At 38.3% G+C, this 25,690-nt stretch overlaps 1 protein-coding gene across 16 annotated transcripts in view; it reads right to left on the bottom strand.

Moving 5' to 3' along the window:
• The window catches only part of MAGI2 (membrane associated guanylate kinase, WW and PDZ domain containing 2), a 738,716-nt gene that overhangs the window by 207,499 nt on the left and 505,527 nt on the right, over positions 1-25,690 (bottom strand). For all 16 annotated transcript variants that reach the window (XM_061467329.1, XM_061467328.1, XM_061467330.1 and 13 more), the window contains one exon: positions 18,220-18,299. In XM_061467329.1, the coding sequence (XP_061323313.1) occupies positions 18,220-18,299 (80 nt within the window). The remainder of the gene's footprint in view (positions 1-18,219; positions 18,300-25,690) is intronic.

The following is a 25,690-nucleotide window of genomic DNA, read 5'->3' as shown; positions in this document are numbered from 1 at the left end:
CCCTGTTCATTCTCACCTAAGGTCAATCTCCACTGACTCCCTTTACAGCTGGGCTGGGAGGACTGGGGTGTCAGAAGGAAAATCCATCAGATTTAGAATAAAAGCTGAGGGTGAGATGAAACACTCTTTGGAGGTGCCTACAGCTACAAAGAAGCCACAGGGTCCAGCTCATCCCACATTTCCACTGCTAAATTGGGCCAGCTGGTTTCCTTTCTGTGGAATTAAATTCAGCTAATAAAACTGAGCTGCTGTTATTATGCATTCCTAAAGCCTCTGTTTCAGAAACAAGATGATTGTATTAATTCTCTTCCTGGCTATTTTAGCATGGCTTTAGTCCATTTCTCTGGTGGATAAAAGTATGGAAATAATCATCTTAAAGGATCACGGAAAACAAAAGTAAATAAAAATTATTATGTATTCCTCCTCAGGATCTTGTGCTTCTGAAGTCACCTTCCTGATTCTGAGATATTGATTAAAGACTCTGAAAGCTTATTCTGGATAATCAAATTAAAGCTGCCTGTGAGAACCTGAAGAACAATCTCATAATACAGAGTGATAAAATGGCAGATGAATTTTAATCACTGTAAATGCAAAGAAATGCACAAAGGGAAAAATAACCCTCGTTGTGCATACACATACATACATAATGATGGGTTCTAAAGCAGTTATTACCACTTAGGGAAAAGATCTCCAAGACACCAGCTTAAGCCCAGCAGTATTCAAAAAGCAAACAGAACATTAGTAATCTCAGGAAAGCAACTGAGGCTAAACCAGAAAATGCCATTATGCCATCAACAGTGTAATCACACCTCAAGCATTGCATGTTTGTCACTGAACCCCAAAATCACATAGCAGAACTAGCAGAGGAGTAGAGGGAGACAGCCACTGTCATCAAAGACTTGGAAGAGCTTGTTTGTAAATGGGAGATTTAGTGGACTAGGATTATCCTGCTGGACAGATACCACATAAAGGGATACCGTAATGGTACATGAAGTCTGTAATGATATGGATAAAGTGAAAAGAGAATTATTATTTAGCACTTTTATAATACACACACACACCCAATTACCTAGTTAAAGTATCAGGAAGCAGGTACCCAACAAAGAAAAGGCTTTTCTGGTTTGATTTGGCTTTGTGTTCTGCCTCCCGCTGACAACACATTACCAAACTGTGGATCTCATTTATTGCCCCAAGAGGCTGGAAAAGAGGAAAGTTTATATGGCCGTAAAAAGGAATTAGACACATTTATAAAGGAGAGTTAAGTCCAATGATCCTTAGACAGCCTCCAGATTCTTTAAGATACTGAGAGACAGGTAGTAGGAAGGTGTGAGAGGGAGAGGATTATGTCTACTTTGTTTATTGTAGTCTTCTCCCAACCGTTTGCTCTGATTGATAGAGACAAGAGACAGGTTAGGCTGAGAGTTATTCTGAGCTGGTAAAGAAGACCTTATGTTCTTATTATGTTTTCCTCACTATGCGTAAAGTAGGAATTTATCTTTATTGAGCACAAGATTCAACTTTCTTTCATCTTTGGAATCATAATATAAAACTCCAGAATTCTAATTCTAATTCTAGTAACTGCAATTCTAATTTTACATCTAATATTCTGATCTAAGCAAATAACTCTAATTCACTTAATAATGTTTTATATTTAAAACACCTTGGATAGTTGTTAAAATAGGAAGAAAATCATGTTTCATTTGTCCAGGAATAAAAGCAGTTTACAAGCTATAAATATCTCTCCTTTTTTTCTGGTCAATATCTCATGTAAGCTTAGACCAAAAAGACTTCTACAGCTCATCATCCACATACGTAATAAAACCTTTTGTAGGACTATACTTTTCCCGTTCTGACTGATGTCCATGAAAACCACCAACACTGAATATGCCTGGAAGAAGTGCAATGTATAGACTTGCTTTTATACAACCCTACTGCATTATTCTGGTGCTGTAGGCCCAAGCAAATTGTCTCTTCTCATCTTCTAAGAGAAATTCTTTATGTCAAAGCACTTTACAAAGAAAAATACAACTTCCAACTAAAAGCCTATCACACAAGCAACATTCTGTAAAATCCAAGCTGAGGCAGGCATTTCATATTTATTTCAATTGAGTGTTAGCCATACATGATTCTAATTTTAATAGTAGCAAGGAATTTCACATCTCTCATCAGGGACTCCCATCACAACATGACAAAAATCCACATTGTATGAGCTATGCAGCCTAGGAACACCTGATCACAGTTTTTCCTTTAGTTCAGCTCCTTTGATGAGCATTTCCCAAAGGCAATGTTTTAAGTTTGTGGAGAAAATACGTCTCTGACATTAAATTCAAAGATTTATAGTGATGGGGATACATTACATAGAAGGAGAAACTCCAAGAAGAAATCCACTGTTCTTTCAACCAGTTCAAAGCTTATCTTGCATTGCTTGGTGTTGCAGATTTCTGTGTACATGAATATATGCAAAGCTGAACTAACATTTGGCCACACATAATGTTTAAAAAATAAGAGCTGGGAAGCAGTTTTCAGAAAGATCAAACCCATGGTGGTACTATTTCAACCTCAAGCACAAGCCTGTACAAAATTTCAGCTGATGGGCACTGAATCATACGAAAGGCAATGTACAACAGCAAAAGCTGAAGGGCAATATTCCCAGATCAAACATCACCTCTCAGCTGCACATGATAGTAATGAATTTCGATATTCTGCTTTTCTTATATAGCTCCCTACAGCAACATCAGTGGGAGATCTGCATATATAAGGAGGGAGGAACAGCAAAACAGAGAACCAGTGGCTCAGAAATTATGGGGATTAGAATGGTAGAAACAGCTAGGTTAGAGCAGCACGACATAAAATGAGGATGCCCTCACTATTGCCAAAGTATAAGCATTAAATTGGCCACACTAATGGCTATGAAAGAACGTGCAAATATGCGCAAATTCATGATCTCTGTATAACATTGCACATGCAACAGGAACATAAAGCAAAATTATTTTTTTTAATGTAAGTCTTCTTTTTAGGGATGGAGGTATTTGTTTTGCAAAGCAAGAAATTATAGAAATATCAGCTTCACCTCTCCCGCAGCCAAACATTTTCAAAGTTTTTCTATTGATTTTTCAAAGCCTTCTGTATTTGTAATAACAATGCCTAACTTAATTACTATGGCAATAACGGAGCCCATTTGCTATCCCAGGAAAGGAATAAAAATCTGCCATTTTGTCTCTTTCTCAGATTAAGAGCTAAGCAACAAAAAATAACCTGAACGCACTGAATATTCCAGCTGGGCTTTCTATCAATCTGGTCATTACTAAAAAGTATTCCAAGGGGAGAAAAAGGTATTACATTTTTGTAAATCTTAAGAACAAATGAAGGGAACATGAGCAGATCAGTAATTGAGAGATGATGGTTGGCAGAGAAATGTATGGGGAGCGTGGGGGTGTTGATTTTGTTAAGTGCCCTAGTAATCACAGGAAAAACACAAGTACACATGCAATTTGCCCATCAGCCATTAATTGTCAGTGACCACTGACAGTCATTCAGAAACCATTAGTGAGAGATGGAAAATCTTGAAGGCATACACAATCCAGGACATTGTTTGCACACAGATTTCAACTGTGGATTGCACTACCACCGGAATACACATTGTTCTCTCTGGAAAGAATATTCATGAAGACATAATTACAATATTTGGTGTTGCATAAACAAAATCTCAAAAAGCACCCTTCAAGTCAATCAATAATGAGAGCATACACTGAGAAAAAGGCAAAACCTCCTTCTTACAGATGGCATCTTTCCACCTAATCCAATGCTCTTCAGTAGAATTCAACAGAAGCCATTCAGTTGATTTTGAACAGGTCCCCTGTCACCTTTCACTCATTGAGACTTTATAGTGGCTTCTTTAAAAATATAACAGATCTGTAGGGTTCTTTCAACATTAACCTAAAAATAATTAATAACAGAATTTGCCAGATGTCTTCTCTTGCACTAGTGTCACTTAAAATCTTACTGATGTGTAAGTGAGAGATGAAAGTATGTTTATTACTTCTCTTTATCCATAATAATTCATTCTAATTCTGCTTTTATCTACCTAGTGATACTGCAGCTAGAATAAATTCTTCAGTTCTTAGTAATTCAAATGTTCCTTAAGCTAACAACTTTATTTCTTGCAAGCTTAAGATCAGGGGGGAAAAGATTATCTGCATTTATTCCTTGCTAGACCAAATTCTACTTTTTTTTTTAATCATGTGTTAGAATTCATTTCAGTCAGCAAAACAACAGAGAATGTAAGCTGTGCCTAACGAAATTTTAATGCAATTCCATTTACTGAAATAAGTAGGAGTACATTTTTCTACCCAGCATTACCTGTTTCATTTATTTATAGAAATTTACATGTTAATAGATATATTCTAGCTACAATCAGTTTTTTTTTAAGCGAAAAAGTGATGTAAAAAATCCAGCAACCAGTGTAGCGAGCAGCAAGTAGCCAATAATGTTCTGCTTACCATGACCATTACACTAGGCCAACAAAAGTCCAAAACCACAGTTAAACTTCTCAAAAATTAACACCCACATTTAATTAACAATCTAAACTACTTAGTAGATGTCAAATATGGAACTATGAGACCAGATGTCATAGGGAGGCATGAGAACAAGAAGGATGGAGAGAAGAAACTAAAGGTGTTAAAATCCGTCAAGTATTTAAAAACAAAGACATGAAGGGGATAAAATACAGAAAGTTCAAAGAATTTGGAAATCCCCTATGTTATGTCTTTAATAGTTGAAAATCCATACAATTTAAGTCTTTCCATGACATTTTTCAGTACTCATCAGAGAAACATAATACAGTTTTGTATATTAATATGCAGTAACAAATACAGGCATATTCTCGAGTTCTGAAGAGATAAAATGAGTCAAATAGTGGTGGGGACAGAATGTCCAGGTTGAAATATCATGGCATGGAAAGTGACCACAGAGAGCTGAGGGTTAGAAAAGTACATGGAAACATCTGTCGCTTTGAACAAAGTGGACCCCCAGAAAAAGAAATGCAGTTTTAATGAGTACTAAAGGAGGCTACAACCTACAAAGTCTAATGACCCTCATTAAGCCTACTGCAGAAACAGATCTCCTGCCCCTCAAACCACCAATGATGGCAGAGCTTTCCCACTTCCACAGCTAAATCAGAAAGAAATTAAATGATTCTTCTAGTCCAATGGAGGAAACGGGGGGATAAATACCAGCCATAAACCTTTAAAAGATGAATTTTTGATTATAAAAAAATACATCAATCCCAAAATAGCTAATGCTGACTTTGTTAATCCTGTTTATAATGGTGAAAGTTTCTAAAAAATTATGTAAGTTGATGATCAAACAAAAGGTGTAGCATGAAAAGCTTGAGCCACACCTTGTGAGGGCAGTGGCAGACACTTTCAGACTTAGCAGCTGCATATGACCCTGACGGATCTATCAGGGATTGCTGCAGTGCCTCCAAAGGTGTTTACTTATGAAAGTGATATACGATTATTCTGGATTTTAGACAGAAGGAATAGGACTTGCAGGTATGAACAGAATGTTTCCACTTTGCAATAGGAAAATGAAATTTCCTTAAAGTAGTAAAAAATGCAAAACTGTTCTCCACAAGGGAAAACCTTGCTCCCACAAGCAAGTGTTCTATTACACAGAAGGTAAACTACAGCTATAAATTCCAAAAGCAAAAAATATTTCTTATAAAAAGAGAAAATAATGGACTACCTTAGAGAAAATAGATAAGAGAAATCCAGCTGGGATAGGAACAGGAAAAAGGTGTCTCCTAGTTTAAAAAATGAAATCCTACCCTTTTGCTCCCTCTCCCCCAAACAGCAAAACTTTTGGACATAGGAACTCATAACTTTCATGGTGGTGTCAGAGCTCAAAGATTAAATAAAGATTTCTAAACCTAAAACAGTCACTGCATTTTTCAAAGTCCATTTGAGCAAAAGTACACTGAAACAACGTCCAATGTCCACTACAGTTAACAATGCAGACAAAAGAAGCTGCAGCTTCTGGGTTATCTCCAGAGTCAAGAAGAGCAATGTTAGCACTCCAATGCCAGTACAGGAAAGGTGTAGGTTATAAATAGTAGGATGTTATCTAGACGAAATAATTTCTCAGACAAAATTGCTATTTTGCACTGTTTTTAACAGCTTTGACAGTAGAATACTACTTTTTTCCCCTTGTTCATTCACCAGAAGGAAGAGGATCCAGTGGAAGAACTGTATTTCTCTGCACAGGGAAGCTTCTCTGCACTGGGCAGCTTCCCAGTCTCAGAATCTTAGAATCATAGAGTGGTTTGGGTTGGAATGGACCTTAAGATACCCAGTTCCAACCTCCCTGCCATGGGCAGGGACACCTTCCACTAGACCATGTTGCCCAAGGCTTTGTTCAACCTGGCTTTGAACAGAAGTTACCAGAATCTCGCCTACACGGCTATAGAAATACGCACATATATAGATATGCAAGTAAGGCTCATTTGAGTTTGTTTATAGCAAGTGACTTGATTTATCCTGAATCCCCCTACATTTTTATGACCTTTTCATTTTTACAGTTGCATAGACAACAAAGATCCAACATGTCACCAGAGTATGCAATCAGACATTAGTTTGATGAAACAATAGATTATTTTCTGTAAAACTTAATTACATATAAAGATTTGATGTTTAAAAGAAACAAATGCTTAACATTCCAGAATCCTGTCTGTCTGCCTCACCAGTCTTTTGTTCCTACCTTTACTAGGTGCAGAGTTTTCTCATAGCCAGAGATTTTTTCCTCTTTATCTTTCTATGCTGAAATAATTCTAATGTTTTAAGGCATCACAAATCCGAATCTCTTTTTATATAGCCTGCAAGAAGTTCTCCACATCTCTGCTTTATATACTTTCCACTTATTATAGCCACTTAATCTATTCCCAAAGCTTTCTACTATTTATTCTGAAAAAGCAGTACTTCCCAACTACTCTGATAGCCACATCCACATACTATGTGTTCCTACTGCTTGGGCAGATATATTTCACAAAAAGCTTGAAATGTTACCTCATTCCTTTTTTTATTCTCTCCCACAAACAGTGCTTATCTGCCATTGGGTCTGTGATGGTATTAGTCATGAAAGACAGTAGCTTTTTAAAGTGCTGTGTTATCTGTCAAATCTTAAATACAGGACATCTGTGCTCAGGCAGGATTTTCCAGCTCTATTTAACAAGGACTCAAAGACTCACTTTGAGGAGTTTAGGTTAGAATCAAAATCCTGGTCTAACAAAAGGAAAATTACTGAGACCTTTTTTAAAGCATACTACAAAACCAAAAAGAAAATGGAAATCAGGAACTTGTAAGTATAAGGAATTCAATTAACATTAAGAAAAAACCCTGAGGTAACTGTATTTGTGAAGCTCAGCTACTAAAGTTACAGAAAAGTTTGGGTTCATCTTTACCTGACTGTGAATGTGTTGCATTATAAGTAAAGAAAAATCAAAGAATGTTGGAAAAAAAAAGACAAATAATCAGCCTTTAAAACTATCTGAAGCATAATGAGTGTTATTGGAGATTTTAGCAAGTCATTATATTGCTAATGTAGTGGCAATACGCTTTGAAATGATTGCCAGGAGATACATAACAGGTCTGCACAACAAGGAAAACTTTCCATCAAAGAACAACAAATTGTTTTCAACTTCTAGATTCAATGAACTTGCTGACCTTGTGGAGTAAATGTAAAATGCAGCGATTACGAAGATTAATTTTTAAAAAGGAGAAGATTGCCGTTCCTTTTTCATTAATGCTCTCTATTAAAAACAAGAGCTTTCATATAAAAGCCAGAGGGAGAAGAAATAGTAAAAATGAAGGTAGCTGGACATATTGTAATGAATATAATACCACAAGCCCCTCTTTGTTAAATCTATCCTGCTTCATTGCCATTTAGAAGTCAAGGATTGAAGGATTAAGGCTATAGAGAGAATAGGATTAAAAATCATGTACTCTGATTTCTACTTATGATTAAATACTATTTCAGAAGGAATTTCAACCTTTTATTCTCTATTGGCATCAAGGTCTTGAGTATGAGCTTTGCTAAATATGGTGGTGTGAATTCTTTTCTGTGTGAAAAGATTTCCTTTCAGAAATTCCCACATTGGAACATTTCTTCAGTGGTCATTGTAGGAATGTTTCAGGCCACCTCTATTCTCATACCACACAATGCTTGCATTTTAGTGGCAAAAATCAACCTTGAGCAGTCAGTGAGAATTTTGCTACTTGCTTCAGTGGTGAGTGGAATCCAATTTATAGCTTGTTAAGGACATGAATTGTTAAACCTCTGGCCCTGTTTCTCCGAATGAGTTTAAAAGATCTCTCTCCCTTCATTCTAAATTTCATTGCACACAGCAGAAAACTACTTAAGCTTAGCCAGTTAACTTGGCAGCAAAATGAAAAGGGACGCTATTAGAAACTGGACGTGAGGAGCTCCAGCAGTACCAGCAGAAAATTTTGGGGTCCATCACTGGTGAATGTGTCTATTTTATTGTGGAGTTAAATTACAATTTGAAAGAGTTTTACAAAATAACAGTCAACATTCACTGCCATTTTAAAATGTGTTATTCATTATATATCACATCACTGATGAACATGCTGTATTCTTTACAGTGGGCATCTATTATACATGTTACAATAAAGAAACTGTAAAGCTCCACATATCAAAAATAATATTCATATGTCTGCAAACTTTTTTAGCTGAGAATCGCAGAGCATTTTACAAGGAAATAAGTTTCACAGCCACATGAAAGGTGTGTTTACATGACCCCTTTCATAAAACACTGAAACTTGAAATTATTTGTTTTTTGTATAATCATGAACTAATTAGAATGAAAGCCTGATTATTTTCCTCATCAAGGACCATGAGACAAGTTAGCAGCTTCCTCAACCTTTAAAATCCTCAGGTCACTGGAAGAATTACTATTAGGCTGACAAGTGCTGTACAAACAGGGATCCTTGCAGGCTGTGTGCCTCTGGATCCTGTGCATCTCCCCATTTAAACACACAATCTGGGTGAACACTGAGACCAGAATGCAAGACAGCAAAGTACTAGTTGAATAATCAAGGAAAACAGACATGTTTTCCTATACTTTTATTCATTCTTGTCCTTGTAGTTACCAACTCTATTTAAGATTAAGGTTAGAACTCTACAGGGTTTGTACACCTGAGACTGAGAAACTAATGTTTCTGAAAACAAAGTAATACTTAATAGTTCATCACAGCTTAAAAAACTTCTCTGTCACACTGATAAGTGTACTCCAAGGAAGCCGTCCCAGAACTCAAGAGTTCCCCAGGGATGCATAGACAGGTTGCCCAGGGCTGGTCCCAAGGTGCAGGCAACCAACATATGTCCATGTGGACAGATACTTTGTCCTAAATCTTATCCAAGGATGAAGAAGCATTACTCTTCTAAAGCTGTAAGACAACTAGGTTAGCCAGAGTACTGTTTTCTGAGTGCCCAGAAGAAACACCAATGAGTTTCCCCCTTTCTTTTTTTAATTATCACTATTATGGCTTTGGCATTGATTTTTCTTTTTTTTTTTTTTCGTCAATTAATGCACAGCTGATGGTGCCAACACAGAATGCCCTTCCAAAGGTCATGACAATTCAAGAGACTTTGTTATTGTTTAATTAAAACAAAACTGAAAATACAAGCTGAAAAAAGGATGTTCAATATGTACTTAAATGACAGAAAATATTAATTGTGATCAATATTATTACAAGTAATGCCAGCTCAATTACAAAACTGATGGCATTAAATACCACTTAAAAATAGGGTTAATAATCTGCAAAAGAGAGTTCTAAGAACTCTGCGGTTTAAAGGTACAGTATTCTTATCATCTGGAAACACCTGGATTTAAGTCAAAACTGGAAATTAATTCAGTAATCTGTCAATCCATTTCCCAATTCCTAGTCATTTGTTCGTATCACAAAGCCAGCAGCCAGGAGTGTGTGATGGGCAGTCCCTACTCAGAAGTGACTCAGGCCTGGAACAGGAAGGGTTTTGATGTCTGAATTGAAAAGCTTTTGCAGAGCAGTATCAAAAGTTGCAGCAAAATTACTCATGTGTGCCTGGCACTCTCAGCTGAACTCTGTAAGCATTTCATACTTGCCCTTGGGAAAAAAAATAACAGTTCTTGGAACAGCAACTCAAACCATCCCAGAGGGGATGGTTTAACATGTCTAGGGACAATGTCATGCTCTATGCTGCTCTCATATTTTCTCTCTGGATTGATTCATCTGACATTATATTCTGCACCCCACCTGGCAGAGGAGCTTACTCAACTTGTTTTTCTCACTTGCAGGGCAGTATCTTTTCCAGGCTGTAATAGAGAAAGTGCTGTTTTAATATAAAAGAATAGGTCCCCTTATATTTTTTTGGAGAAACGTGTATAAGCTACATCTTCAAGAGAGAATGCAAGAGGAGGCAAGACTCTGTCTTTTAGCTGCATTTGATACTTCAGAGCATTGAATATTTTGCTAAGCTCTAGAGAGGATCAAGATTTGAGATGCAAGCTTGTGATTAACCTGTCCTCTTCTCTGCCTTCAGCTCCCTCGCTCCTCATTGTCCAGCTTTTCTGGCTTGCTATTTTGTATTCGATTCCCTATCCTCAAATAAATTCCCACCACAGAGACCTGGATTCTGTTTCAGGCAGTGGGTCACCACATATGAGGTGTTGCAGCAAGTACCCAGTAAGTGCCCACATCAGCTATGATGGGGAATGCTTCATTCTTCCCTTCACAGAGAGAGCACCTCATCAGCTACTTCCTACTCATTATGACTGTGCATGACATGTTCTCTCCCATTTGAAATGTCCATTCTGTGTTTTTCATGAAAAATATTAACTACCATTTAGACTCCAGCCTCCAAATGGCTTCAGTGAAGGAGAATTAAACCCACATTAAATATTTCTGAAATTTCACGTGAGATGGATAGGAGGATAGACAGAAAGTTTTTTCAATGTGGTTGGCAGCTGTTTTTTGTTATCTGAGGCCAAAAGAAATAATATAACATAGACTAACTAAAGTTTTATGAATTGCAGGGCTGCCATGGACCACGAACTGAAAACTGCATTGGAGACAGACACTTCTGTGGCCTTCATTTACCTGTGGCTTAGTTACATGTTATAAACTAATATTAAGCTAAAATTCTCCAAGACAGCTTTCCTGAAAAGAATGCACATGTGAACTGTTAACAAAATAAGCAAAAGTTTCTTTGTATATAGTCATAGCTCAGTCTACATAAAAGCATGATTTTATAGTGACCTATTTGACATCCAACAACATTCCAGCATTTGAGAAAAAGAATTAATTAAGCTATGCTGGTACAAAGTCTAATAAAGAGACTCTCCTCAACGTATTTCCAACAGCAGGCATAATTGCTTGGAAACAAGGTTTAAAATAGTACTATTTGTAGACCCTTTACTATAGTGGAACAAATGGTACCATTTAACACACAATGCAACTCGCACTTAGCATTAGATATCAATCATGACTTGTGTATTTTAGGAGTTCTTGTTTTGATCAAGAAAATAACCCTACCTTTCTGAAGATGATATCTCTTTCTACTTTGGTTTCCTGGGGAAATGAACTTTATGGATTCATAGTGTCTGTCTATTCACCATTTCCCTCTGTTGAAGTCTGAATCTACTGCAGTTTTCAACGAAATTTAGCTAACACACAGGTATCTTGAAGATAAATACATTACCCCTGCATTAGATAATGTTATACCCTGTGCTCAGCAGGTACTTGTCTGGCCTGCACAAGCCAATCTGGTTTGCAGAAACAACTTGGCAAAAAAATAAAATAAAATAAGCCTTTTAGAAGCCACTGAGATAAAAGTTTTAGAAAGCAATGAGAGTGAACACCATGTTGAGACACAAACACAGTGCTCAGGGTCACACAGCACTAGATAAAACCCAAAAGCTCGCCTTCTCTCCCAGCTCATATTGGGATCCATACATTTAGCAGAAACAGGGGCTTGATCTGGAGTTCCAAGATGTCCTGCTAATACTTTGTCCACTCAACAGTGTAGGGCACTTCCTCATCATTCCATGTCCTCCTCTATCCATGTACAGCACAGCTCTGTCCAAGTTTCCTATGTAACTCTCTGATGAGGATTCATCCCAGTAAGCCAAAAAGTCCCACGCCCCTTCGTACCCTAGACTGCTCAAAGGTATGGTTTCAAACTCCAGACTACTGCTAATTCAGTCAAATGAAAAGCTAGCTGTATATACATATTTACCTGCTATAGATTGCCAGTAGTGGGAATTGCCAGACATAAATGGTATCCACGTAAGATGAAAGTTCACTACTTAGTTTCCAGTGACAGTACATGTAAGAGAATCAAGAAGTAATGCTTTACCCACTACACCAGCATGCCTATGCCCAAATGCACCCACAAAACAAAAATATGAAGGGTTGATATGTTTTACTACAGTATAGAAGAATCAAGTAAACAATGACAAATTATTTGTTATGTTTGTGATTAACTTGCAATGTTGGATAGGTTTATTCATCTGGTTAACTACAGAGAAACCTGCACTTACTAAAAGGAAGGAGGCGTACACAGACAGACATTCTACAGTTTGATCGTGACAGAAACACTCACAAAAGAAGTGTGTCTAAAAGTACTGAAGAAACTGCTGGTGTCACAAAGCACTCTGAGTCACATCTATTTATTTATGAAAAAATATTGATAGGCCTGCAGTATGAATTAAAACAAGAAACCAAGTTCTCCAGTTTTGAGATCATTTTTTACTCATTTTTCTATGCTCAGTTGCAGAATCTTTACAACTGAAAAGAAAAATTACTTATAAATAAGACAAAACAGTTTCAAACACAAACTGATTTTTAAGACCTTCATCATGAAATAGAAATTATGGAGATCAAGGATAATGCCAATTGTTTATTTTTTCTTTTCATTATTTATTTTCATTCCATATAAATAATCTTCCCAAAGGAAGAAGAAAAGTATCAGATAGCAAACACAGAAAATCCTCAATGAATTTAAACTCTTGGGTTTTTCAAAGCAGTAGAGTAGGTTTAATTTTATGCATGATGATGATGATGATAATACCTCATAAATCTATCGAATTTGTTCATATAGGATTTACTTGCTGGTAGTTGAAGCTAAAATGGATATATGCAATGATTATGTGGTTTGAACTCTTAGCAAGAAATACAAAATGTAAGCAGATGACAAAGACAGTCCTACATTTTATTTCTTTCTTGCTAACTGTCAAACAAACTAAAGATGTTATGGAAAGTTATTAATTTTAACAAGGTCTGGTGAAATTTGAGAAAAACTGTTTTGAATTCCTGTTTACATTTGTGGAGTTATAACAATATAGGTGCCCTTTTCTGTCACTGGAAGTTTGAGTCTAGTTTCTATCAGTTAGATGGTTTATAAAGCAAAATACCTGCTGGAAACAAGTAAGAGCCACAACTGTAGACTAATTGCTGGGCTTCAGTCATTTCTAGGGTTAGATAGGGGCATATACAAATGGTGAGGGAGTAGCTTAGACCAGGGACATGAAGAGGGACTGTATGTTAAATGGTGAGGTTTTGAGAAAGTACTTTCCAGCATTAAAGCAGTCATGAAACGTAACACAAAATTTTTACTCATGTGAAAAATTACTGGTTTCCTGGGATAGTTATACCTTTGAGACTGCAGAAAGAGCAATAAGTGATTGCCCTTATGATTCCAAATGTAACACTTGTCTTCTGGATTTATTTATTTATTTATTTTAATGGAAGAATCATATTAAATATATAAATACATATGTTTAAAAAGTTGGTTCAAGCAATAAATCTACAGCTTTCCTTTTTTTAATGAAATTCTGAAATGTTTAGAGATGATTGGTCGAGATAATGACAATGTTCTCAAAGGAGGAAAGGGAGCTGAATTCCTGAATTTGTGACCGCATGTGCTATGACACACTGCATGTGCCATACAAAGCCTTGAGTAAGAACTCTGCTGTCTGGATGAAAAGTAAAAGGGAGAAGTCCTATGTGCCATGAAGTGGCAAGGCAAGGATATATGGAGGCGGTAAGCGTTGCTATTAACAAAAGGGAATTTGCTTGGAGGATTTGCTCAAGATGGGAGATATCCAACAGGAGACATCATACTTAGCATGAAACAAAGGGCTCAACTAGGAAAGAAAGATGAAGAGGACAAGAATAGATGTGTGCGCCTTTGGCATGAAGAACGCTGAAGCTGTGTGTGGCAGTGAGCTCACCAAAAGGTATTGCCTGTGACTACAGGAATGGGGAAGAGGATAATCTGAAAAAAATGTGACAAGAGACTGGGGTTCAGTTTGAGGTGAAGATACCTAAATGTCTGTCTACATACAGGTGTAAATCTGTGTCCTCTAATTGTCAAAATAGAACTGACATTCACAGTCAATGAAATTTAAAAGCAACTCAGCTCACCCTCAATAAACATCCATACTTTGCAGTCAAATTGGTGGGTGTAGAGGAGATAAAAAGACAGATGACAGATGAATGCTAGGTGAAATCGAAGCTCTATTTATAGTCTTGAGCCTACTTGGATTTGAAAACTAAGGAGAAAGGAGGTTGACATAAAAAGGAAGGGATGGATTAAGAGTGATGGAGACTACTGGTTGCGATGGATTGGTAATGAAATATGTGAAATTCGTAGTAATGAAATAAGTGAAATTTGACATATCTGATCCCAGGAAATTTCAACAGCTCTTTAATCCCCAAATTGGATAAGGAAGTAAATGTTCACTTTTCCCCAGAATGGAAATTTCCATAAAATTAATTAAAGACTACATTTCTTAACCAAAAATGAACTTTCTAAAACCTCAGATATTTCATGTCATTAAGGCTGAACTGCCTTTCAATATTAAACTAAAATCTTTACTGCCTTATGGGACTTGTCATTCTTTTCCATATTCTCTCCCAAAGAACAGACTGTTAGTCGACCACTCACATAATATACCTGTAATCATGCAAATCCTGCAAGTCAGCTACGTAAGAAATTACAGAAAATGTAGCAACCAAGGAATCTAGCTCAGAAAGAAAGGAGGCAGAACTGCAACTTCTGTAGCACTCTGCAGATAAAAATTGGTTAACCAATTCTGGTGGGGAAAAGATAAAAAGGAATAATTTCAAAGAAGCATTCCACTTCAGAAACCCCAAACAGCTAATATTTCCAGGAGAGAAAACACAATTATTTTAATAAATTTAAGATTTTCTGGAGGAGGTCAGGAATGTAAAAGAAAATCTAGTTCTTAGTGAAGAATTGACAGCTATTTCTGCTTAATGCTATTACGAAACTCAGGTAGGCACCATACAAACAGAGAGTAAGAGGCAATTCTTGCTTCAGACCTGAAATCTAAGTAGATCTCACAGAGCAAAAGTCAAAGCAATTTGCTGAAATTTACACAGAAGTTCCATGACAGAGAAAGAAATAAATATCAGCCCTTAAAACCTCCTGACCTACAAAGAGGTTTAGAGCAGTGGGTATCATTCAAGGAAAACAGAGAGAGTTCCCAGTACAGACGCAAAGAAAACTTGACCTGGTAGAGCTTGTCAGTCTCTTGGCAAAGGCATATGAAAATTTTTCAAGAGGAGGGATGTGCTGGAAGGTTGGTTCAGATTTTGCAAAGAGAAATGAGCAAGCACTGGGGTTTGCATATAGAAGCCAGAGAAAATGAAGAAATTGAATTTGGCAAAGGAGTATTAAAGAGCTGAAAATGGAAGAAGGGAAATGCCTGGAGCGGACGGGCCACTCAGTATCACTAGCCCAGAACATCAGGACTCAAATACTGTACACTGCAAGAACGTTGTCTGGGGTGGAAACTTCATGCTGGTGGCAGAATGAAGAAGGAACCCTAACCATTCCATGATTCTATGATTTGGCAATATTTGCACTCAAAGGAGAACACAGAAGTTGGGTTCTTCAGAATGAAAGCCTGATAGCAGAGTCTGATAAGTGATAAGGATATCATAATGTATCTCAGAGAATCAATGCAAGTTTCAGGTGTGACAAAATGAATGTCAATGAAAACAAGTTATGCAGATAGCAATAAAGCAGCAAGGTAAGTATCATTTCTTATCTAAACACTGATGCCTTTCTAAACCTCTGTTTCTCTGAGCAGAATGTGCCAGAATAAATCATAAAGCGCAACACTACCAAGCCATAGCTGAAGTATGTGTGAAATTATTCCTTGATCTGGCATTAAATCTAAACAAGAATTCCAAATCCCCATGTGCTATAATGAAGTTCCTGGGTTTGGACCTCAGTGGCAAGGTACAGTCATTTTAACGCATATTAGGGATTTTTAAGAACCTTTTCTTCTACAGGTATTGGATTAAAAAAAAAAAACAACCAACCACCAAGCCCACATTCTTGAACAACCAAAGAATCTTATGAAAAGAGAGGATGTTTCAGGAAGAATCTCTAAGAACAGAAAATCTCACTCTGAAGTCTTTTATGCTTCAAGTACTTTGCATTAATGAGCTGAGCAACCCTTACAAGAACAACATGACCCAGCACACTATAGTAATTTGATAATCCAGTAGGCAAATAACTACAAAATAATGTTTCTTTAACAGCATTTTCATTTTAAATTGTTTAAGATACTCTGTTGTTAGCTGGATTTTTTTTAATATTTCAGTGCTTGTGGTGATCTCTCAGTATATACAACAGATACCAGGAAAAAAAAGCCAGATCATTTACTCCAAGTAAGTCTGCAATATGTTACTTCATAGATACTGGTGGATTTTTCTTCTGCCTTTCTCACTAGTATTCCTTAAGGAGCAGGCAAAGACATAAATTCATGGAAGTAATGTGAGAGATTTAGAATGCAAAACTCCTGTGCCCTTGTTTTGTTTCAGTAACACACTTCTGTTGCATTCACTGTAGAATTTACTGTGGGAGCCTGTGTTGTCAGTGCTAGAATAAGCATCACAAAATTATTCAGACATGTAATTTCTGATGTCAGAATAGAACGTCAGAATTACTGCTGAAATAAGGAAGGGATTTTTGGAATATAGCAATCTTTCAAAATAAAGCTATTTACAAAAAAACTCCAGGAACATTCTTTACCAAAACACTGACCCTGCATTTCATACAGCCAGCAATTCCTCAGTGACCTCTTTATCAACCCAAACCGGCACTGAGTTTTCTTTCTGCTAATAGTATTTACATTAACCAAATGAATGTATCTTGGAAAATTTAAAATAGATCAGATGCAGTACATGAAAAGCTATTAACACATTTAAAATAATTTAAAATGATTTGCACTAATGCACATCAAATGCATGCATTTAATCCTCTGTATCTTACAACAATAAAATAAGTAGCAGTCTTTAGAAATCATCACTTTTCAACTGGCTAATTGAACTGACACTGCACTATAAAACAATGGAAAAAGACTCCTCAGAAAACGATCTATTACATTTTTACTTTGCCTTTATTACAGGATTTTGATTACTGAAACTTTACCAGAGGAAAACCAGAAATTATACTGAATGCATATAAGACAGTTTGATATGATCTGTATTAGCTCATATCTCTGAATCTGTCAATATAGTCATCGCTCCTGCACAACAGCTACAGCTCCTTTAAGCATCTTCAACAGTATTCACGCTGTTAAATTTTAAACCATTAACAATGCAGTACCCCCCAAATCCAGCCCTGAACTCTGACAGACACTGATCTCTTTTCTCCCTCCCACACCCTGTTTTATCAGACACTATTTTGTTTAAATTGGCTACTAAATAGCATCACACTGTACCTTTAAATACAAATCAAACAATATTCATATTCCCACGGTGCTGCTAGTTTCCCTTATGCATTGAATCGCCTGTAGATTAAAAGCTCAGAATCTGAAAAGGGATTCTGTTCTGCAGACCAAAGTTCTCTGTAGGAGATGAGGGAGAGGGTCAGTCCCGGAGTCACACACACAACAGGCAGAAAACACACTTGTGATCCTCAGCTTTGGATAGCATCAGAAAGGGGAATAAAAAGCAGAAACACATGGCACACTGAGAACTGGTATCACTTATGGCTTCTAACCAAAGCAGCAATTAAACACCTTTCATCATTCCCCTAAATGCCTGATTTTCGTAAGAACTGAGAGACACACACACACACAAAGGCAAATCCCCTCTGAACAGCAACGAAAACTTAATAACCTACCATTTTCTTTGCACTCTTCTGGAGGTTTAGCCTTTTTCGCAAGTCGTGGATCCAGCCATGATGTTGTCTTTGTGTTATGGCTGAAAAGAAAAGAGATCACTCTGAGCAGACACATACTGAAAGGAATCAAGTTTATTCCTTAAGAAAAAAGGGTTAGTCCAACAAAATTGCAATCGATACACTTAATTTGCTTACTGGTTCTAAGTAGCCCTGAAGGAGGTGTAAGAGTAATTGTGCAAGGCAGCTGTAAATTTGGCAACCTCAGCTCCCTGTCCTCAAAGAAGCTATTTTTATTAAAATCAACTAGAATGTTGCCAAGTTAACCTCATTGAAAATGCAGAACTCATCCAGAGCAAAAGGAATTTATTACAAATACAGTGTTCTCCCGTTGAACGAGTGCAGGCGACAGGATTCTGTACCATTCTCACAGTTTTCAGATAGAATTATTTTCATCTTAAACCTGTCCTTTTCATAAATACAGGTTTGTTATTTCTCACCAGCAGCACTGGCAAGGCACAGCAAAAGTGATGCAAATTACAGCATGCTCCTGCAAAGTCTACATTTCCGGACAGAGTGATTAATGATACTTTGTTTAACAAACCTTTATCTCCCCAGATATAACCCTTCTATCGAGGTAAAATAGATATGCACAAGCTGAATGAATCATGTGGCTCCTTTCTATACTCAGAATAGATCTTTCAGGAATCAGCCATCAAATAGCGTTGAACTGGCACAAACTCTTTTCTAGATGAATATTTTGCCAAATGAATTGATACTTTGCACAGCTAATGAGACTTAAACCCAGGTCTTTTCAATGTATACATTTCCCATAAGCATTTGAATTTGGAGGCAATTATTTTAATGATATTAAGAAAGGAAAACTATAAACCAGAAAAGGATGTGATCATTACTCCTTTAGTTTTTGAGATGCCTTTCCTACAATACCATCATTCAGAGACACTTCTAATCCATGTTTTATTTATCTGATACATCTAGGAGGATGCTTGTTTCAAAGAGTACTGAATTATTTATTCTATTATTAATCTGCTGTGTCATTTCAAAGTGTACTTAAGACTTTTCTTACAAATATTGATATAAGGTGTACAAAACCTGGCATAAAATGGATTAGTATGCAATTGGTAGTTGATGAGTTACTGTGGTCCATGTGGTCCAAACACCACTGATTCCCCTAATGAAAAATAAGCCTAAAGCCAGTTCCTCCTTCTACCTTGACACTCTGTTTAGTTCATGGCAGATAACTTTTTCCCTGCCTCGATTTCTCTCTTTCTCTCAAAACAGAGTAATACTACCTACTTCTTAGCATTACTGTCACCATGTTAAAGCATCCTTCACCTTTATGGATGGGAAAAAAGGTAGATGAGAGTTAGGTACAGATAAAATGGCAACTAACATGAAAATTAAGGCATTTAAAAACCTATTTAAAGCATGCCTTAGACTGGAACACCATTCATGACAGATAAAAAGGATGAAGAAAACCTTCCCTTACTTTGAGACCGGAAATGTATTTACAGAGTATGAGGATGATAAGCCAAAGGTAAGGTAATTTGAAATGATGCCAGCAGCCCATGCTTGATAGCAAATGTAACTAAGACACTGAGCCTGTGGTCTCCTGTAGGGTGCATTTTCATACCACACCTTTAAATTAACTAGGTAAGGCAGTGGCAACAATGCCACTGCCGCAGTGTGGAGCTCAGTGTGGGCTCATCACCCTGGTATCTACTGAGCTACCTGGGGGCAGCCAGCAGCACACTCTGAGCTCCACACTGCCACAGGTGCTCCATTAGCAGCACCAGAGCTCACAGTGAGCTTGCACATACCTGCGGGAGTTGCAGTCGCATCTCTGGAGCTTGGTCATGTCTGTACAACAGTGACTCTCTCCCAGCTACTAATTCTGAATGGTTTTAGGGACCCCCACTGGTTGCAGGGACTAAGCCAGATTCACAGATAGCTTTCTACAGCTTTAAAAGAGTATTATATATATGACTACTATTAGTAATGTTTACTGTGGGATAAAGCAGATCTCAAAGCCATTTACAAAGGAAATAAAAATCATCACTCCTGGTTTTAAGGTGGGAAAATGCAGTCATAGAGTCATCAAGTGACTGCCCACAGCCACCAAACAAGCCAGTGGCAGAGCCAGTCCTAGAAGCCAGCTCTGCTGCAAGTCAGCTGGCCAGTGTTTTTCTCGTAAGTCCACCATCAGAAACAGACCAATTCACCAGCCCTGGAAAAACCCCTATGACATTCTAGTATAGACCTGAGAAATACATTTTCAGGCATCTGTAAAGACAGGTGCCAAGATGAAAACAAGCCCAGGTCAGTATTATTGTTTAAGAATGTGAATCACTTGAATTACAGCCTCCACAGCTTTTGTTAAAACTGAGAAACAGAAAAAAGCAAACAGTTACGCTTCCCTTCAGCATAAACTGGGCTTCCATAAACCCAAGACTGACATCTTCCAGTTTTGTGCATTGTGCCCATTCTAAACAAAAGCATAAGCAAATTAAAAAATCAACAGCTTTTCCAACAGAAAAGCGATCCTTCAGTCTGCAGTAAAATTTCAGAGAATCAAGACATTACATCATCTAGATCAGCTCTTGCAGCACTCAATCTCCTAGTTCCTGTCCCTCAAACACATTCAGCTACTTAGTAGAAGCAATACTCATCTGCAATAAATTTTATCTATAACAAATAACTGAAGGAAAAAAGTATCTTTTGAAAATCACCCATTTCCTCCTTACCCATCTCCATGCTTGCTCCCTTGCCTTGCCTCTCCATTTTAACATTAATACTAAACACACAATGCTACCTCTTGCAATGGGACTTTCAATGATTCTAGACAAGTGCTTCAGTGGGTAAAAACATCTTTTCTTGCTCTGAAGACAGACTCTACTTGAAAGAAGACAGAATTGAGCCCACCTGTCTTCTAACACCTATGTAGTGCCATCAACGTCCTATTTAGCGCTACATCGTGCTGACTGCTTGGATCATCTTAGCAACTAGACACACAACACACAAACACTCCTACAAGGACAGACATGACTATTGTTGTGCTGCTGTCAGTATAAGAGGGAAATAAGTAGCCCTGGATTACAGCATAGTGGCTTTTTATACACATCTACTTCTGTCCTACACAGGAGGTTTATTTGGCAGGATACTCTTCCAGCCTCCCTTGCGCCAGCTTTCAAGTTGTGGATTTTGAAGCGCTGCTGCTTTTGCCACAGCAGGTGCCATGCTAGCACTATGCAATGTTGTTCAGAGTAACCTCCTGCTACTAGTCTTCCAGCAAGGACTACAACTGGGGTTAGTCATCTGCAGAAACAAAAGAGGCTCGGATTCTTCTCCACACAGGTAGGACGTTGGAAATGAGAGGAGGAACAAAAGCACAGTGGTGATGGCTTACTGAATGTCCCAGAATGGGCTGCAGGAACACCTCAGGAAAGACACCACCTCCACTGTGTCCCAGGGCTCTGCCTATTCCCTCTTCAGCTCTGCAATGTACTATGATCTATAAAAGCTGAAAGGAAATAGTATTTCTTTTCTAAACAGTTCTTAATACCATTTAAAAGAAGCCTTGGTAGGAAAGCTTACAGGAAAGAAGACAGAAGAAACTAAAATGGCCAAATCAACACCAATGGTAAAAGTAACGTTAACACAGACCTGCTGCATGAACTGTGCATGTTGATGATTTCTAAGTACTAAAAACCTTACAAAATGTGCACTGTATAACCTGCCTTCCTTACCACTAGGTCTAATCATGAATGTCCATTTGGAAACTCTTATAGGCAAACCATAAGGAAAAGGGGCTGGGGATTTATAGATTAGTTATGAATGAATTGCAGATAAATAGCAGCGGCAGCTGTGGAATAAATGTATAAACAGGCAGTTGGAGCAGTTATCACTGACCGAATGAGAGTGAAGTGATGCAACAAAAACATCCTGTGAGAAATACAGCTGTGGCTCCTCCAGCATCTTCTACTGGCCCCTGCTTCATTACTAAGCAATAACCGTATCACTTCATTAAAGGGCAGGTTTAGGAAGTCCATCCTTACACAATTTCAATGATCTTGATTACTAGCTAGGATGATTGAGCTAAGTGACAAGTGCTGGGAAATCAACTATGCATGTCTTAGAATCTGTCTTAAAAGCAAGAGCAAATTCCTAATTTTGGAAACTTTGAAAGCAGTCAATGAAGGATCCCTTTGGTTTTGCTTCAGGCAGGTAGAGCATGGGAATAGCATGACATTTTTAAATTAACCCTCATTTGTTACCTGCTATACAAAATAGAAATCACTTATAGGCCTAAAATGCATTGCCAATTTGAAAAGTAATTAGAAAAATAGTCACTCAGTAAAGCAGTGGAGCTTAATACTGTAGCCAAAAGTCAATAAAATAATTTTGCTGTGCTACCTTAAATATTGTCTCTTTGCCAAGTATTTGCACCCAGCAGAGTTTATTATGATCAGAGTCCTCCGGTATCAGTTATAGACAATTTTAAACATATGCAGAAAGAATATTCTTGAGCTGCTTTAAACAGTGTGAAAGAAAGCTTAGGATACTTCCCAGTCACCCTGACTCAACCTCCTGCACTTCAGATTTCCTCTGTAGCTCTGCTCTTAAGACTTCACAGAGACTGTTTATGCCCCAGTTTTCCATTATCACTAGAGCTAGACACCAGGATCAGAGCCTCTCTAGGAATCTCACTGGATTCTCTTCCACACCTTTAGGAAGCAAAAAAAACATTAGGAGTGTGGCTTTTCTTATTTAGCAATGTATTATCTTTCTTTTTCCTAATTATTTTTAGACAGTATATTATTTTACTTAAGATCTTAACATAATGGATTGGTGTTAGCAATCTGTCAGTTTAAAGCACTTCGACAGATAAAGTTTCTTGTACTAACAAAGCCCTCAGACAATCTCTCGAAACACTTTTGAAGGGAATATAGAAAGTAGTTACTGACAGTAATAGCCTTAATGTCTTTTGAAAACACTACAAACCTATTCTAAATTGTGACTCTTGCAAGGTATGTAATTTGCACATTCTCGCGAAAGATATTTTGAAATGAGTATTTACCAATGTGCTGCTGCAGTGTATTTGGGGACAGCACATATGGGTTTGTTTGGGTTTTTATTGTGAACATCTTACATTCAAGATGGTCCTCAATAAAACAGCTTGAGCAAAGAAGAGTATATGGCACAGAGGAAACTGAAGTGCACTGTAGGCCAGCTGACTTCTAAAATGCTTACTCCTCCCTCCTCTTTGTAAGCCTAAGATCTGCAGATCTGCAGAGCTTTTCAGATACCAAAATAATGATTTTAAAGTACTCTGTGTGTAGTGTGACAGTGACTGGAAAACAGCATTAAGATGGCTATTTTGCAATTCACCCTTTGTGGGTTAATGCCCAAACTTCTTGCACACATGAAGGGAAGTGGTGGCCTTCTATGACGGAGCTACGGAACTGATGGTCGGGGTAGAACAGTGGATGTCATCTACCTGGACTTATGCAAGGCTTTCGACACTGTCCCACACGACATCCTTGTCTCTAAATTGGAGAGACATCAATTTGATGGATGGACCACTCGGTGGATAAAGAACTGGCTGGATGGCCGCACGCAAAGAGTTGTGGTCAATGGCTCAATGTTCAGCTGGAGACCAGTAAGAAGTGGTGTCCCTCAGGGATTGGTGTTGGGACCAGTCTCGTTTAACATCTTTGTTGGTGACATGAATAGTGGGATTAAGTGCTCCCTCAGCAAGTTTGCCGATGACACCAAGCTGTGTGGTTCGGTTGATACGCTGGAGGGAAGGAATGCCATCCAGAGGGACCTTGACATGCTTGTGAGGTGGGCTGATGCCAACCTCATGAAGTTGAACCATGCCAAGTGCAAGGTCCTACAACTGGGTGGGAGCAATCCCAGGCACAGCTACAGGCTGGGCAGAGAGGAGATTCAGAGCAGCCCTGCAGAGAAGGACTTGGGGGTGTTGGTTGATGAGAAAATGAACATGAGCCGGCTTCAGTGTATGCTCGCAGCCCAGAAAGCCAACTGTATCCTGGGCTGCATCAAAAGGACCATGACCAGCAGGTCGAAGGAGATGATCCTGCCCCTCTACTCTGCTCTTGTGAGACCTCAGTTGGAGTATTGTGTGCAGTTCTGGTGTCCTCAACATAAAAAGGACATGGAACTGTTGGAACCATTGGGACAAGTCCAGAGGAGTGTATGAGGACGATCAGGGGACTGAGGAAGTTGGGGCTGCTCAGCCTGGAGAAGAGAAGGCTGCGTGGGGACCTCAGAGCAGCCTTCCAGTATCTGAAGGGGGCCTTGGGATGCTGGAGAGGGACTCTTCATTAGGGACTGTAGTGATAGGACAAGGGGTAATGGGTTAAAACTTAAACAGAGGACGTTTAGATTGGATATAAGGAAGAAGTTCTTTACTGCAAGGGTGGTGAGGCACTGGAATGGGTTGCCCAGGGAGGTTGTGAATGCTCCATCCCTGGCAGTGTTCAAGGCCAGGCTGGAAAAAGCCTTGGCTGGCATGGTTTAGTGTGAGGCATCCCTGCCCATGGCAGGGGGGGATGGAACTAGATGATCTTAAGGTCCTTTCCAACCCTAACTATTCTATGATTCTAAGTGTGAAAAAGGAGTCATCCTCTGGCTATGGTTTGAATGGCAGCAGCTATGACTGCTAGCCTGTGTTGCATTTCATACTGTCAGTCTGCTAGATGTGCTTGGAGTATGTGGTCCTGAAGAGACACAGGTTTGGAGGTGCCTATCCTGTGAAACCCAAGATGGCCTTGGCCATTAGGTAAGCACTTATGTACTCAGTCCTAATACAGTGGTGGTGCCTCTAGGCCTCTGTAGGAGCAGAATATGTTTATGTAAGATTTTTTTTTGGAATATATAAATGCTTAAAGTCTCTTTCGGTAAATCTTGCTGTTTAAATCACTCTCTTTGATTTAGGCAGTTAATTTCTGACAAAAAAATAGGCTTCATCTCATGAGACTTCAGCTACCTAGAAATTACAGTTAATTGTGTAGGTTTATTCTCTATCTAAGGGCGAGGCACATATGCAGAATAATTTATCTTACCTATTTTCCAGTGGGACCAGGGGCCTAACCATGTGCTTCTGATAGTGACACAGCAGCTCCTATGGCACCTCCCAAATGGCCACTGGCTGCCACTCCAAGAAGGGGGCTGGTTTTGATGGGTTCTGTGTCACATCTGCCATCTTCATGGAGATGCCTTGGGCTACTTGTATGCCTCTACAGTAGTGCTTCGGCTCAGATTAGGAGGTCACTTTTCAAGTGAATCTCTCAGTTATCTTCATTTACACACTGAGCATTCTCCCAGCTTGTAAACTTCTTTCACTTGATTTTAAACCAGAGGATGCACAGCAAGAATTCACTTAATACTCTACAGATCGTTTACCGGCATGCAGCCCATGGCACCTGAA

Source organism: Pezoporus flaviventris, unplaced genomic scaffold (assembly GCF_033815535.1).
Source record: "Pezoporus flaviventris isolate CSIRO_AGI_PZ_B2104156 unplaced genomic scaffold, CSIRO_AGI_Pfla_v1 ptg000045l, whole genome shotgun sequence".
NCBI lineage: Eukaryota > Metazoa > Chordata > Aves > Psittaciformes > Psittacidae > Pezoporus > Pezoporus flaviventris.
Note: the sequence above shows the minus strand (reverse complement) of the source record. Positions and strands in the feature narration are given on the sequence as shown.